This window comes from Lithohypha guttulata (genome assembly GCF_036872675.1).
Source record: "Lithohypha guttulata strain CCFEE 5908 chromosome Unknown scaffold_1, whole genome shotgun sequence".
Classification (NCBI taxonomy): domain Eukaryota; kingdom Fungi; phylum Ascomycota; class Eurotiomycetes; order Chaetothyriales; family Trichomeriaceae; genus Lithohypha; species Lithohypha guttulata.
Genome location: NW_027042750.1, coordinates 1,817,504 through 1,833,747, shown reverse-complemented (window position 1 = coordinate 1,833,747; position 16,244 = coordinate 1,817,504). Strand labels below are relative to the sequence as shown.

The following is a 16,244-nucleotide window of genomic DNA, read 5'->3' as shown; positions in this document are numbered from 1 at the left end:
ATTCCACTCAAGAAAATCATCGAGAGGTTACACTTTAGAAGACAAGTCTTCCAACGAAAAGAATCGGTGTTGCTTGACATTCACATAGTACGTATCGAAGTAGTTTGGAAAAGCCTGTCAAGGACAGAGACACTAGGAGCTTATAAAGATAACACGGATTAAGGTAATCCAGCAGTCTGCACCTGAAAAGCGAACAGTGAGCAAACTTTGAGATCGACAATTTAAGACGTGATGCAAGACGGCATCCAAGGATTCATTTCTTTGCATTCTGATGGACTTGGCTTGACCTCTTTGTTTACCAAGGCATTTCCCTCTGTACGAGCACCAGTCTTTGCTGAAAGACCTTTGACTGCCTCCGCAACGGCTGCCTTGTACTCTTTCTCTATCTCTCTCTTTAATTCCTGGGCATCCCTGTTCAGCTCGCTCATTTCCTCAACAAAGTGTTTCTGAAAAGGCACGTCCTTGGACTTTGCCTCTTGCTCTTTCAATCGATTGGTCCTCATGCAGGAAGACTTTTTCTTATCCCACTTTTCTGCGGTCCAAGTTTTAAAGGTCTTTATGTTCCCTGACTCCTTGTAAGTTATCGTGTTGCTTAATGGTGTTCTCCTTGCTAGAAACAACTGAGCAACGAGCTGCTGCCGCTGTCGCCTGAGCTCCATCTGGATTTGCTTTCTCTGCTCTCCACGTTCCAGTCTCAGGCTAGCTGCAATCATTTCATATCCTTCCGCCTTTCAAGCCTCTCTCAACGCTTTGTGCTGCTTAGCTTCATTGAGATGGGCTCTATACGTCCCGAGACGTGTGGAACTATCCGTGTCCGACTGGATTTCTGTTTTATAGGAAGAGTGTGCCTTAGCTGAGGACAATACAGGTAACGTCTGAGAATTTTGAGATGGCAGGGTTGTGTTGACTTTGGTTCGGATCGAGAGCTCCATTTCGATCTTGGTAGAAGGATTTCTGTCAACAGGCCTCGTACTGCTCTCGAGCTCTAGCCTGAAATCGGCGTTGCTGTTTGTAGGAAAGCTTATGGTATCATAAGCCCAAGACGTAATGGTCTTCGTATTAATGTCTGTTGTAAGAGTACAATGCAGCCGTTGCATTTGGTATGACAAAAGTCTCCTCGCCCTCTAATTGAGAGGATTTGGTCGTCCTTCCGTACGAACTTTCGCGTATCTTCCCTGAAATCGCGCAGCTCGTATTGTGGCCAAGGTGACTCGCATCTGTGAGAGTTAATGAACGTCAATATGTATACGCCGGTAACGGAGTAAGAGAAACAAGTGTAACGAGGGGTGTGATCACCTTGATAAAGGGGTGGAATTCTATGAGTTATTGTTGATCATGCTCATCTTATTGGGACGCCTGTCTTCGTTGCGTTCAATAAGAAATGCATGTTTGTCTAACAACAATGATTAGCCGGCACGATTGCGCCTGGCAGAGACGTGGACGATATTAACTGTTGATGATCACGATCTTGCTTCAGTCTTACAGAACGTAGGAGCTGGACAGCCATATTGCAGTGAAGCAAATCCACCGCTGTCCACACATCACTTTGCACTCCAGAGGTGGCTTTGAGGTCACTGTTCAATTAAAAAAGATCGATATCCAGGACCAACATGGACAATAACTTGAAGTGTGGTAGAAGTAGAAAGAACGTTTTCCGTACTCAAATTCGGCTGGATTGCTCCTTCCTCAAGTTCCTGTACGCGTATTCCCGCACGAGCGACCCACGATTGTAGAACTTTTTATTAGCAAGGCAGGCAAGCGAAGAATTAATGACGTGTCGCACCATCCTCGAGCGAGAAACTTGCACGTCCGAGAAATATTGACTGGTATCTTCCTAGTACTGTAGTCATATTGAGACCTGAAAGTGCTAGTCTTGCATCGATCGGATCGACAAAGGTTCGAGACAACATCGTACAGCATGAGCCGTGGTGTGACAAGCGAGTAGTACTGCTTCGTTGGAAGGAGCGACAAATGTAATGCAGTGCCGCAGATGTTGTATTCGGAGAAAATAGGCAACGCGTTCGTGCTCGAAGCTCATGGTTCGTCGATCTCGTTCGCCGCTAAAGCTCAAAGATTGAGATCATCAGGCTACATTCTGCAGGATGTGGTTGTAATTGATACTCAAATCAGTATGCCGATTCGAGTTGCTATAAAGTCGAAAACACGGCAACGTTGCGGGGGGATTTCGCAAGCGCCTTCTTCGTTAACTTAGCGCTTATTAGAAGTTGCACATGCATTTTCCAGGATTATGATGGTCAGGATCTGTTATTGCGGTGGCCCGCATATGTCCTCTAGTCACAGGACATGCTGCTGCAGCCTGCAGGGTCTACTTCATTATCGTTGTGACACAAAAACAACCACCGAGGATCGTTGTTGGTAGTACAAACTTGACGTCAAGCGCACGTCGTATTTCAAACTGGTCGGCGAGCAATGTCAACTTCAGTAAGTGGTGATGCGAGCAGTAACGTTCGTGCGACCAGGGACAACAACACAACGCCATCCAATTCTGTGGCACGAGACAGTCAGGTCATCGCTACACAGCAACTGCAAGAACGTGCTATCACAGTTCTGGCGAATGAACAATTGATGTTGAGATATGCACTTGCGAATGATTTGGTAAGCTGACTCTTTTTGTCGGATTTCTGCTTGGTTGAGCATAGTGAAGGTCGCCCATATGCTATTGCAATGCTTGACCGCGTACTGCTGGACAACCGAGAACTGATGGTTCAAATGCAGTCTGTGCCTAAAGTCCGAGTCTACTTCGAAAAAGTCGCTGGAGGCTTTGAACCGAAACCAATAATCAAGAAATGGGATGTCTTCGAAGATTAACAAGTATGGTGTGATGACGGCGTTCTCAGGGCGATGACAGCCGCTCAGTGCTTCGAGGAACGTGCGCACTTGAATGAGAGCCTGGTAGATCGTCAGCATGAAGTATGGCATCTTGTGCCAGCACCCGGGAATTGAAGAACGAAATGCAAGAACAACGGCCACCGTGATTAAAGCTCCATTCACACGTCCATCGTTGGCTCGGCCATCGTGAGCCATGCTTGTCTTCCTAGGCTAATATCCCTTGCTTAGCAGTCGATTGCCGGCGTCCTCCCAGCTCTTCATTCTAAGTACTATGTAAGTGATAATCATATGTACCCTTGGCATTAAGGTGAACTTCATGCTGTCGTCAAGCTTTTGCTGAGCCTTGCATTGCTGATAGCTCTTCATAAAGGTTCCCAGATCCGTCTACTAAACGCCTCCCCCACAAATGCCGCTAAAACTGCAGTGATTAGAATATATGCATGTTCCACATAGCAATGCTTCCTCTCGGGAAGCAGTACCCAGAAACTCAAGGACATTACTTGCTACAGTCATCCATTAGTGTATTCTGTGGCCACGAATAACCAGCATCCTCCCTAAAAGAAGTGTTAGTTTTGACGATACCAAGGTTGCCATAAAGTTACTTACCATCTGGTGATGTTCTGGTTGTAGTACACCTCACGATGTGCGTTAATGTATGCTGTGGTTTCGTAGCCTGGTGGATCACACCCCATAACCATGTTATTGTTGGATGGATCCTGGTAGATTCTAAGATGGTCGATTCTCATGTGTGCAGGCAGCGTGTTGCCTATACCGGTAAAGTTGATGGGAGAGAAGCTGTCTGACATGCCAAAGTTGACAATGACAGACATTGGTTCCTCTGGCATGACTCTTTGTCCCACATTACCATTCGGACCAAGTGAATCTCCTGTTACTCTCCATGTGGGCTCGTCTCCAACAAACCATATCACATCACCATCTGCTCCTGGGGTATATTCGAAAGCATACGTCTGGTATTGGTTGCCATCATACCAATCGTTGTTCAAGTTGACAAGTGCTGATACAGCTTGCTGATACGGTCCACCACGATATGTGTTGACTTGCGTGATTGAATAGTCATAGACTTCGACGAAGTCGTAGTTCGGGTAGTACCACACATCGAAGGGTGCGACCTGAAAAGACTGGGAAACGTGACCGATGACGTTTCCAGCGGCGTCGAAAGGTGCGTTGGTCGCTTCGAGAACATCGATTTCTGGTGCCGAACGAGACTTACCAGGCGTAGGATGATCCTGGCCCTTGCAAGTGCAAGCAGGCAGCCTCATACCAGGAAGGTAACTGATACCATCCGGTGAGCTCTGATTAGGAGTGATACCTGCATCACACACGTCGGCGTAGCTGTATGGCCACATACCGTCTGTGGTTGCGGCATAGCCAGGTCTGCCCAGGTTGCCTAGTGTCCAAAGACCTGGCCAAAAACCTACAGTATCACCTCTTCCAGGTAAAGAGACGCTTGCCTCTAGTCTACCACCTTTCATGCACATTTTGTTCCAAGTCTGAATCATACCCGAACGATAATTGAGATTGTGGTTTTGAAAGGCGTCAAAACGGATATCCATATATCCGTCAGTGGTTGTGACTGCATCCGGGTCGTACCATTCCAAGTCGATCGTAACACCGTACCAGATGTCAACCGCTTGCATAAAAGGATCGTCGCCATCGTAAAAGGTTCTCCCAGGTTTCTTGAACTCGTCCGAGAAGACCAGCTTCCACTCGTTACCATGAAAGTCTTTCTTTGTAAGCGCCTCTTTCGGTGTATCCGGATCTATTAGGCCTGAGCGAATGTTTTGTAATAGAGGTACTTTGCCAACGTTGAGGCAATTCGGGTTGTTTTTGCACGGATTTGTGACAACAGTGTATCTCTGTATGAAAGTCAAGGCTGGGTAACCGATGAACAGTACTAATAGTCCAAGCGTGATCAAAGCCAATCCGCCCACATTTGCGAAACCACGCTTCGTGAAGATATCGCAATCTCGTGACTCATCACCATCCGGGTTGTGAAGGTCGTCATCCTTTTCGATGTCTTCGGGATACAGCAGCAGCCCATTGTCAGCTAAAGGTAATATGTTGTACTTTTCAGAAACTGTTTGTGTGTTAAGGTCCTCTTCACTTCCAGCTCTTGACGTCGGCCGCGAATCTGCGAACGGATTGTCTATGCCTTTAGAATCGCTCGATTCCCAACTCGACCTTCTAGAAGAGAATTGTGACAGGCCGGGCGAGGCGGGCGAAATGGCAGACCCAAAGGAGTCATCTCGGTAAGGTTTCGGTCGTTTTGCTGATGGCAGGGCTAATCTGTCGGGCGACTGTTCTGAAAAGAAAGGATTGTTCGAGTTTCGTTGTTTCGTGAGGGACCTCGATTGTCCCACTGGATCAGCCGTAGATAGGTCTCCAGGTTGTGAATTCAGGCGAATGTGTGGTGGTATCTGAGGGCCTTTCGAGCTGTTTTTTGACGCCATAATAGCCTCAGGAGACCTGCGCAAGGGTCCTGGGCTTATGTCTAATTGTCCCGACCTCTTGCTTGCACCAAATCTCGATAGTGCCCGGCGATAAACAACAATTAAGAAGGGAGTAGAAACGATGCTCGACTCGAGCCCGAAGTCCAAGTTCTTGTCTTTTGCTGATTAATGAGCCGACGACTGACTGAATATACTCTTCTTGCCAGCAGAAGGAGGGTCGTCGGTCGGAATGTTGATATTGAAGCTGAGATCTCAACAAACGGTGGCAGTAAATCAAGGAGTGACTGTGTGGTAAGCGCTATGGCGACGTTGGTCAGCTTTTCTTGCTATTGCTCTGAGACGAGACTTTGGTGTGGCAGGAAGACTTCGAGAACAACGAACGAGTATCGTATGAGCAGTAACAATTTGCGATTGCAGAATAGACTCTGTACCTCTCAAGCCTCTGTCTGCTTCTCTCCTAATGTCGATCACGGTGGATTCGAGCTAGGAGCCGTCTCTTGGCGCCACGCTCGATTGCAACCAACCCTGTCGCGCCTATGCATATTCAACAGCTTGTGTCGAACTGACTGCGTAGCACTACTCAGCAAGTTCAAACATATCAAGTAGAACTCCAGCTACAGCCAAGTAAGTCAGCATTGTCAGTGTCATGCTGCGTGCTGTAGAATGTGCTTTGTGTTGCATACCGGAGATACTGGAGCTACACTACGAAGACAGGCATGAAAAATAGACACAATTAATATCTCACACCCGTTGGATCTGCAGGACAAATTACAACCACACCTCTTGAGAGATATCGTGGCCAGAAGATATATATCGTTACCGCGTTCAAGGTGGTTGTTTAGCAACGCCTGAGGATCACTCAGAAATCAGCACACGACAGTGGTGCAATTTTTAATGCTTGAAAGCTTCAGGCAACATACACGATCTGACATGCTTCGAGGCTGATGAAACTGGATACTGCTCCGGCGCTTTCGTTTGGCTGGCAATATGCTCCTCATGCCCAGAGTTCGGTGGCTGATAAGGGGTACTCCATCCTTCCAGGCGTGGCATCGAAGCGCAATTAAGTCTCCACAACTAATTGGGTTAGTGTCCTTGAAATGTTGCCCTGGTATGCGATGCAGTTGCGACAACATGATTCCTTGACTCGAATCCAGGAACACAGCGTTTTCAGTCTATATCGACGTGTTTGTCGTGGTTGGTGCTTTGTGTTTGTCCGGGAGAATCGATGGGTCGCAAAGATCAACAAGATGGTGGTGATCTTCAACTTACAAACACTGCATTACGCACTCTGCACCTGGTCATGCACACTATATTATCTTATATAGTATGATCCTCCTACGTCGCACCGACCAGAAACATCTCGTATATCCGCATAAACTTTGCAACGAAAGCTTCTAGATGAAAGATTACCTTGCTGCCCTGCTTGATGCGGTGTTCGTAGAAGGCTGCCCATTTGACCACGTCTGGCTTCAGAATTGGGTCGACCTCGGGTCTCTCCACCAGTTTGAAGCACAACACCTTGATGACCATTGTGGCTGGTATACAATGACTCAGCAAGTCGTACAATTTTGCTCGAATGGTCATGATCATCTGAGGACTTCGCTCGGTCAAGCAGTCATTCGCTATCTCTGCAATCAAGACTTCCCAGTCTGGCGGAGGAATTGGCGTCTTCTCTGACACTTCTGGATTCTGAGCATATACGGCTTCGAACATCAACAGGGCACGTCTGAGATTCCGTCCACTATCCTGCGCTATTCTCTCGTTCAATGCGGGTATAGCCTTCCAATTCTCTTTCTTTGCTGCATTTTGAAGCACATCGCAAATCTCCTTGTGCGTTGGAGCAGCGACTCGCACGAGCAGAGTCCTTGACCGGATGGGAGCAATGATTCCAGCTGTACTGTTTGCCACTAATATCAGGCGCACGTTGTTGCTATATTTTTCCATTGTTCTCCGCAAAGCTGCTTGAGCATCTCGGCTCAATCCATCAGCTTCATTTATGACAACGACCTTGAAGCGTTGTCTTGCGTTAAGGTCGACTTGCTGTGTTTGCGCGATTTCCTTCAATAACTCTTGAACCACTACCCTATCATAGGTACCAACGTCGGATGGTGTAATTTCGAGATGATATACAGAGGAAACTATATTGAACTCGATCTTTCTACTCGATGAGGTCTGGAATATTCGTGCATCAATCTTGATCTTCTCAGCACCGGGTCCATACAATGCCCGCAACGTTGCTAATATTCTGGTCTTTTTGCCCGCACCAGAAGGTCCGTAGAAAAGCATATGAGGAAAGTCGGCAGATGCGGCCTATAGCCAATAAGTACATAACAGTAACGTTGCGTAGCACTCCTCACCAAGGACTGTAAGCGTTCGCTCAGGTCGGCATGATAGGTAAGAGCTTCAAGTGACCGAGGTCTCAACTTGTCAACGAGTAAAGACATTACAGCAACAAAGTCTCTGGTAATGGTAACGACGGTTCGAGATGTTCATATGTTGGAGTGCATGCAGCAATCTAGTGCCCTGAACTCAAGTCTACGGCAGTAACGCGTCATGAGGAGGAACGCGTCGTTCCGCGACTGCATTATTGGTCCTTTGATGTAGCCCTACAGCGTCATCTGGGGAATATGCAGCTGCAGGAGCTATACTTTGCGCTCGTCCTTCCTTCTTCTTAGCAGAAGCGATTTCGATCCTTCGATTAATTCACATTCCGTTATTACATACCCTTGGTTCCTTTGCTTGCCTTTGATCTCTTATCCTTCAAAACTCCTCGCTGTTTAAGCACAAAACTCCGTAGGTGAGTATGAAGCCAAAAGTTCTCGCCAACCTGAACACGGGTCGAAATGGACGAAGCGTGCTGCTTTGCAATCTCAGAGTGTTGCGCTTAGCGTCATCAATTGCAAGACAGAAAAGCTAGCAATAATCATGCCCTTTATCAAGTGAGTATTGCTAGTGGCCAAGCTCATGGTGCATGTCAAGACTCAGCCAACGCCTTCTCAATAGCGACCATGGTCTCCATACATCGTCTCACTGCTCTCATCTCTACAAGCAGCTTGTCCACGTCTTCAATATCTGTCTGTGACCCCGAAGGTGCCGCATCAAGCAAATCACTTAATTGCCGTTCACAGAGGTCGAGGAAACAATTCTTTGCCTCATTCAGCCTATTTGCTGTAGAAACAATCAGCGGGACCTATTCATTCGATTTCAACCACGTACCTAGATCATCTCTTGCTGCACGGTTCACCACAACAAGTTTCAGAGCACTTCCAGAGAGATGATTCGGGGCTGAGACAGGAATAGCTCCGCCTTGTAAGTGTTGGTGCTTTGAATCGAAATCCATTCGATCGTCCATGCCTTCTCCATCTTGACCGTTGGAGCGCTGTCTATCGAGCGCACCTATGCTCGCAATTTCGTCCACCAGATTCCTTGCGCTGTTCATTCTAGACCTGATATCGCTCTCCATTTGTTCTTTGCCGAGTGCCCAGCTGGAACTCGAAGGATGCAAGCACTTGTCTGTTGCTGGTTTCGTAGATGTGTGTCAATGACAACTTGACCTATGGTCAAGAGCTTTGGCGAGACTAAGTGAACATCTAGAAATGAATCCCGTCACTACTTGACCACTGTTTTAATCAGCGCCCAGGTTTTCGTCTAGTGTAAAAGGCCACGTTCTTGGTGCATTGCCCGACCAAAGTACTGATAGTCCCGCTGGTCTGAAGACACGATGAGCCCTGCATAGTTGAGCGTAGTCTTTCTCCAGGTTAATATCATGTTCGGCCACCTTCCTTAGCGTCAGGCATGACTCGCTATGAACAGCACGCGGCCCCACGGGCAGGGTGAATCAAGAAGTGATTACTCTACCCAAGAAGCATTAATGATTCACCGATAATTTTCCACGTCCTATCACATACAAAAAGATCATCAAAGTCCACCTGTTTTCCAATGGTGTGGCCCAATATGGATTACAGCTGCGATAATAACTTCGTTAGCGCAGTCGCTATTGTGTCTGTGCTGATCCAGACGCGAACGTGTGGGACCCGGCGCTTGCATCTGCACACTCCGTACTACCAGGGCTGTCTCAGCCATAATAGAGTGTTTCTCGATGAGCCGAACGCGTGCTGTGCCAAAAGAGGTTGCAATACAGGGCTGTTAATTACTACAGCAGACACAGCAGGAGGACCATAGTTGCTGATCTGCCACTAGCGAGCGATTCAGGTTACACAACAGCAGCGCAGTGGGTCAAACCTGGAATTCGAGTCCGTAAAGTCAATCGGCGGGAACTTTAACCCAGGTTGACGATCTGAACTCAAATATCGTAGCATGCTTCGAAACAAGTCAGCGTCAATGTCAATGTTAATGTCCACTCAAACGCATTTTATGGCATGGTTCAGCTCGAAAGGCACAATGAGTGACGCGTTGCGTGTGCTGGGCTTTTGTAATGAAGTATCTGCCGGACATTGTAAGTGAGGAGTCGCTTCCATTTCTACAATAGTTTATTCCAGTGCGAACGAAGTAACGGGTGACTTCATTCCGTCTCAAGCGGCACTGCTGCAATAGCGCAGACCTGATCTCAATACTGCGCATCACGGCGTTGCCGACAATGCAAGTCAAATCATCTCCATCACTCCTGCTAAAGGCGTGGTATGAGCTACTCGGCTCAGTGTTCGCAGCGCGGCAAGCACTATGCACCCCACGCGGCATTGCACGAGCCAATGCTCGCCATGGCACAGAACCGGCACTCTGGTTCATTGCCAACGTGGCAATGGAGCACAATCTACGAATCAGAAGTAACAGTTTCGTGTCACTTCCAACGAATAAAGATCCAGCGGCTTGAATGTGTCAGTACTCGGAGAAGTGGTAGCTGGATATCTAGGCCAACCGCTACCTGCAACACGAGGACAACACTTGCATCACTATGCACCGCACAAGAAGAGAAAACCTATAGCAGAGTGGACAACCTCGGCTGAGATGCATCTGATGGCAGCATTCAGTGGGACTACATAACTGTACGTGATCTTCGATTTACTGCAGATTCAACTTGACTCCAGCAGTACAGAACATGCCACAAAGGCAAACCAGGAACTCGTTTACCGTACAACGCGGCCGGCTTCATCTCATCGAGTCCAGACCATCCGCAATGCATCAGATCAGGACATCGACGATACCGAATGCTTTAGGAGCGGAACATATGAGACTAATGCTGTCCTGCCCACGCTTAATTTACGCGTATGCATGGCAGGGTACACGTCAAATGTGTCTCTTAAAGCTCACTTGCTCATTTCTGATTCGGAAGAAAGCTGTTCAGCCTATCAGGTAGCCTTGCTGCTTCGACTAATTGCCAGCTCAATCAATCAACATGCAGCTCTCGTCAATCCTCCAGTATCCGAGAGCTAGTGAACTACGTGGCAGGACCACGTGTGTCCGGACCTTTTGGCCGATATCTATCGAGGTCTGGAGCTCACGCATGCTGCTGCCAAGTCATGCACTTCCGGAGGCTCGATACTTGCGAGGCCGTGCCGTTAGCCAACAGAGTCCTGGGCTCATCGTTGTCGATCACGAGCAGAACTGATGTTCCACTGACTTGCGAATTTTTGAACCGCGGGGACGGATTGAAAGTGCAAACCCCAACTCACAATTTATCTCACTGAGTGAGATCGATTGTCGAAACGTCAAGACCATCATGTTTGGAGCCCAATAGAACAATAGAACCAGGCCCTAGCACACTTGTCTGCGTGCTACATAATGAGACTGTACTCCTCCCATGTTGGCGGTAAACATTATCAACGCAACCTAGCATCTGCTTACTGGTTGGACATCTTGACGGAAACTTTCCGGTGGCAGGAATGCATGTTGTTTATGCAACAAGAGCATCCAGCTATTCATTGCATACGGCTCAATTTGTTCAGATCCCTGCCACGACCAGCAAAGCCGTGCAGTACATGGTCACCCGAATTATCTGTGCAGCACTCTTCAATGCAGTCACGATGTCAGTTGCCAGTATGGGGGCCGAGGCGACGTACCACCACAGCTAACTCACCAGCTTCATGACACGGCCGAGTGCCTCAACGGGTATTGACCTTCCCATGCTACGCTTTGAGGTCAATACTCAAAAATTCAAAATCCAACACCTGCTGACGGGATCCACGAGCCGTCATCGACGAGGACCGCGATACAAGTCGTCTGAAACCGATGGATGACGATCTGAGCTCAAGTTGAGCCCCTTAGGCCCAGTGCTCTCCTCTGGTGAATGCTGACATCCTTGAGTTGTCAAGTAGCTTTACCTTCTAGCATATGCATTCCGACAAGTATGACGAGTGAAAAACAGAATGCCGAGTGCACCTAATTCCAGCTAGCATGCCACGATAGCACTGCCATACTACCACGAAATATCGAGCCTCGCCGGTATCGGAACCCAAATCTAGATGTAACGGACACGTAGTCCAACTGGTGACTCCAGAAGTTGTCTAGGCCATCCTACGAGTAACACTAGGCCAGATAAATCCAAGGATATCTTCAATCTACCGCAAAGCTCAGAATGAAGTCAACTAAATATGATGATCACACGTGTACGATGCCTGTTATAGAAGCATCGAGTGCTCACGTTGACATTGTGTCAGAGGATTATCTGTTGGAAGTACGTATAGACTACTACCTCCTCTTGCCCTGCCCCCTCCGAGCCGGATGACTACTAAACTTAACACCACGCTTTCCTGGTCCAGGTTTCGTCCTTCGCTTATCAATACCACCACCACTACCATTGTTCACAGCTCTACCAGACTGGACCTTCTCATTATCCAACCCTCGTCGTTGAACGCCTTTTCCCTGACTTTTCATTATCGGCGACCGCGGACTCTGCGGCGTCTTCCCAGCCATGATTTTACGCGCAACTTCTCTCGCCTCATCGACATCTAGCATGACTTCGTCATCACCACCTGTTTTGCTTTGTTGCCGTGAGGTCTTTTGCATGCCTGATTTGACTTTCAATCTGCCTTTTTGGCCGCGCTGGACAGCGTGAGGTCCGGAGACGGCATCGAGATATGCGTCGACTGCGTTGCCACCTTTCTGGCCGTTTGTAGGAGCAGTATCCATTGTATTATCGCCATCATAATCGTTGTCTTGGGTACCGAAAACAAGTCTTCCGTCTTCGTTAACCTTTGCTTTTGTTTTTCGGCCGTCTTTCGCAAGCTTGGTGTTGGAGTGCCTGGATGAAGAGATAGCGGACATGCTCTTGGGATCAAGTAGGTCGAGTGGTTCGTCGTCGCTATCTTCTTGATTGCGGATGAATTGGTCACGACCGCCCTTGCCACCCTTTCCAGATTTTCCAGTCTTGTTCGTCGTTTTGGACTTCAACGTGACACCGCTCATAGCATCTCCGTCATCGTCTTCGTCACTACCGAGAACCTCCGAGTCATCGTCGTCCGAGCCATAAACAGCTTCATCATATTCGTTGTCATAAGTGTTTCTGCCTGGGGCTTGTTCTTCGTCATCTTCGTCGTCGGCTTCACCTGTATCTTGCTTCTTCCTCCTCGCTCTTTCGCGAGCTTTACGGATGTTCCTGATCAAATTCTTTGCATCTGGACCTGCCCACTCTTCGACTTGTGCACCGCCGAAGCGTCGGACTAGACGGTCAAGGATGTTCTTGACTTTCGCTTTCAGGCGTCCTTTGTTCTCCTTGCTCCAGACTAGCAGTTCTGGCACTAAAGCTGCCATCCGTGGTTCCAGTGCCTCGAGCGGTAGGATGACAACGATGACTTTGACGAAGCCAAGCACAGCCCGGACGATCTCACGATTATTGGATTGTATGAACATTGTTACGGTGTCGACGAGCTCCTCTTTCATACTGCCGCTGAGTCTCTCGTCTTCGTGATACTCGTACAGTAAGGCACCAAGCGCTGTGATGGTGGCAGCAACCATGTGTGGTGCTACACCCGCGAGACCGGCTGATACCATGGTGAAGAGCTCTTCGACCGATGCAGTGGCATCAGGTGCGTCATCCGGTATGTGCGGTACGAGGGAATTGCGAATTTTGGTATCTGGCGAAGCGTCTGCTATACGCTTAGCAGCTGTGAATAGGCATCCGAATCCTGCAGTACGGGCCTTCTCGTTGCTGTCTTTACAGGCAAGCACTATTTCACCCAATACTGTAGGTATAAAGTGTAAATCTTCTTCGGTAAGGTATGTGATGACTGTGTTGATGGCCAGAGTCCTGTCCCGCCGAGCAGGAACTGGAGTCTTTTCTGAGGTTGCAACGATCAACTTCTGTAGGTCTGCTGTGCGTTCCGCGAGAGCTTGACGTCCAACTTCGGACGTGGCTAGTCTTGGAATAAGCTTGTAGGACTTCTTGATGAGTTGAGGATCTGATGCTAGTATAGCTGGATTTGTGACTATGGACGAGGCGAGCGCAAACAAGGCGGCGAAGGTAGTGCGAGGTAGATGGACAGAGAGTGCTACAACGAGGTCGAGTAGTGTATGTGAAGTTGGCGGCATTTTGTTGCGATTTTGCTGATCCGGTTGCTTCTTGGGTGGTGGCGCGTCAGGCGCTGGAAGTTCAGACTCGAGAATTTTGGCAACGCGCTCAAAAGTGTCGATCAGGTCCTTCTCGGGTGTGATGCTCAAGTATGCATTGACGCATCGCAAGATATAGGCTCGCGATTGAGGTAGAGTTTGGCTGTAGACGTTAAACAGAACTGCCAGCATGTTGCTTGCGAAGCTCGAAAGATGACTTATGTTTTTCTGTGCGTCCTCTTTCGTGGTTCTATGCTCGGCTTGAAGTTCATCAGAATCAGCATCAGATTCGAGGATTGCTTGATTGGATTCGACGAGATTCTGCAGTGCTCGACACACATCAACTCTCAGCTCTGCTTGTTGATAGAGTAGATTGGACAGTAATTCGGCAAACTTCTGATCCACTGCAAGCTGAAGATCGACTGGTAGATCACAATATCCTGGTAAGATAGACCATATTTGCTGAACAACAGTTTCGTATACCTTAATGTCCATTGTCTTCTCAGCAGAGCCGTGGTCCATAACTCTCTGATACATGGTCTCCGAGAGAGGTACCAGCTCAGACTTGAAGTGAGTGAGCGTCGTGTTAGTAACGTTGTCTCTGAGCAAAGGAAGGAGCCAAGCTCGACCAGGCTGGCCGGCCTTGGGTTTGACTAGGTTCAAAGGTAGAACACTCAGCACAGCCTGTGGACCAAGACCATGAATGGCATGTCCGAGCACTTCGTCTGCCTTTTTCTGACCCTGGAACCCTTCATCACCTCTGAGTTCGCCGATAGACCGCGCAATTGGTAGTAAATAGGGATCGCCACGCCATCGAAGAGCATCAAAGAGTGCAGATAAGACACTGAAGACCTCCATCCAAGCAGTCTGATATTTCACCGACAGTAACTCAAGTGCCTTGTTGGCGATCTGTTGCAGCACCTTCTCGTCGTAGATGGAAGGTTCAAGGATGACGGCGTTCGGTATACAATTGGCGAAGAAAGATATCAAACATTCAGAAGCTGAAACACGGATGTTGTGCGAGGGATTTGGTAGGAAGTCTGCGACGAGGTTCATCAGGTCTGGCAATTTGGCAAAGACGTCTTCTGGCTCAACAGCCGCATATGAACCATAACCTCTTGACAGGATGGCGATCCAGGGAGGCAGTAGTTGAGCATCATTCTGTGCAGGCTTAAGCTCGGTGATGGCCTCCAATAGACGTGGCAACTTAGCGGAAGAGACCTCGTCTTGCATTCCATCGAAGATGACCTCGAAGACTTCAAAAGCGCTCATGACCAGGAAGTCATTGCGCGATCTTGAGATAGACAGTAGGATCTCGCATAGAGTCTCGATTTTTTTGCTTGGCCATCCTCCTGAGGCAAGTGCGATGGTCTTGATCAGCTGAAGAGCATGAATCACGGATGGATCATTGTCGCCATCACTCTTGTTCTTCTGTTTTCTGTTCTGGTGTACCAGCTGAACTGCACTTTTCAGATTGTTTTGGGCAGCGATGGCGCAAACCTCGGCGGCTGGATGATCGATCGAGGGACCAGGAGGTGGATTTTGTAGGATGAGCTTTATAGCTTCTTGGGCTCTTTTTCGAATCTTCGGCCTCTGGTCAATTGCTAGAGGAAGCAAAGCGTTCAGTGCCTGTCTAGGGCCGATCTGTGTCGCAGGCAGGTTCCAAGCAGGTCCATCCTGTGCTATTAGTATGGACTCGAGGCAGCCAATTGCCGACTTCAAGAGTGGTGTATTGGTGCTCGCTGTATCCAAGCTGGGTGCAAGAAGCGTAATAATAGGCGCAAACTGTGTGCGAAGGAGCGCATGAGGTACGTGAGAGGTAATGATATCGAGGAGATAGACAGTAGAGGTCACGATCTCGCCGGGTTCGCCCACATTGCTGTCGCTAGTGATCTGCTTCAGTAGAGCAAGCAAAGCAGCGAAATAGGCGGTTGCCGTAAACTTCTCGTTGGCCTCGCTGAGAGTGTCCTCGATGCTGGTGAGGACGACGGCGGTGTGTTTTTGGTTCTCGAGGTTCGGCTTCTTGATTTTTTCCAGCTTCTCTTCGAGGGACGTCTCACTCATCTTGACTACTACGGAAGAGCCGATCAGTCGGTTAGCATGATTATACACTTGTGAACGCGCACTCATGCCCAAGATTTTTGAGGAAACTTATTTGTTATCGATAAGACTAGCTGGAAGGATAGTTCGCAACTGCACGATGAAAACTTTGCCGAGTATGCACGGGTTAGCAAGCGCAAATTAGGGCAAGAACGTTGGTTCCACGCCCACCAGCCCTGGAGTAGAAGATGGTTCTTGTCTTTGACTTACTACAGATTCCAGCAGGGAACAGAACACCATCGTAGACACAACAGAGCCTTTTCGTATCACAATATCGACTTTGTCATTCTTGGCGTTCTGATACGTGCCAGGCATTAAGTC

At 48.4% G+C, this 16,244-nt stretch overlaps 5 protein-coding genes across 5 annotated transcripts; 1 reads left to right on the top strand and 4 right to left on the bottom strand.

Annotated features, from left to right (window-relative positions):
* Positions 1-2,430: 2,430 nt before the first annotated feature.
* Positions 2,431-2,829, top strand: LTR64_000658 (uncharacterized protein; the record flags this gene model as incomplete). The annotated part of the gene is made up of 2 exons (XM_064895042.1): positions 2,431-2,616; positions 2,737-2,829. 2 exons carry the CDS (start codon positions 2,431-2,433, stop codon positions 2,827-2,829), a joined length of 279 nt encoding a protein of 92 aa, XP_064757729.1.
* Positions 2,830-3,346: 517 nt separating this feature from the next.
* On the bottom strand, positions 3,347-5,321 carry KRE6 (beta-glucan synthesis-associated protein; the record flags this gene model as incomplete). Its single annotated transcript, XM_064895041.1, has 2 exons — positions 3,347-3,404; positions 3,457-5,321. 2 exons carry the CDS (start codon positions 5,319-5,321, stop codon positions 3,347-3,349), a joined length of 1,923 nt encoding a protein of 640 aa, XP_064757728.1.
* A 1,335-nt stretch (positions 5,322-6,656) lies between these two features.
* Positions 6,657-7,765, bottom strand: RFC5 (Replication factor C (RF-C) subunit; the record flags this gene model as incomplete). The annotated part of the gene is made up of 2 exons (XM_064895040.1): positions 6,657-7,631; positions 7,679-7,765. The coding sequence occupies 2 exons, from the start codon at positions 7,763-7,765 to the stop codon at positions 6,657-6,659; spliced, it is 1,062 nt and encodes a 353-aa protein (XP_064757727.1).
* Positions 7,766-8,295: 530 nt separating this feature from the next.
* Positions 8,296-8,760, bottom strand: LTR64_000655 (uncharacterized protein; the record flags this gene model as incomplete). Its single annotated transcript, XM_064895039.1, has 2 exons — positions 8,296-8,489; positions 8,538-8,760. 2 exons carry the CDS (start codon positions 8,758-8,760, stop codon positions 8,296-8,298), a joined length of 417 nt encoding a protein of 138 aa, XP_064757726.1.
* A 3,206-nt stretch (positions 8,761-11,966) lies between these two features.
* RRP12 (pre-rRNA processing protein) lies at positions 11,967-15,887 on the bottom strand (the record flags this gene model as incomplete). Its single annotated transcript, XM_064895038.1, has 2 exons — positions 11,967-14,234; positions 14,307-15,887. 2 exons carry the CDS (start codon positions 15,885-15,887, stop codon positions 11,967-11,969), a joined length of 3,849 nt encoding a protein of 1,282 aa, XP_064757725.1.
* Positions 15,888-16,244: the final 357 nt, after the last annotated feature.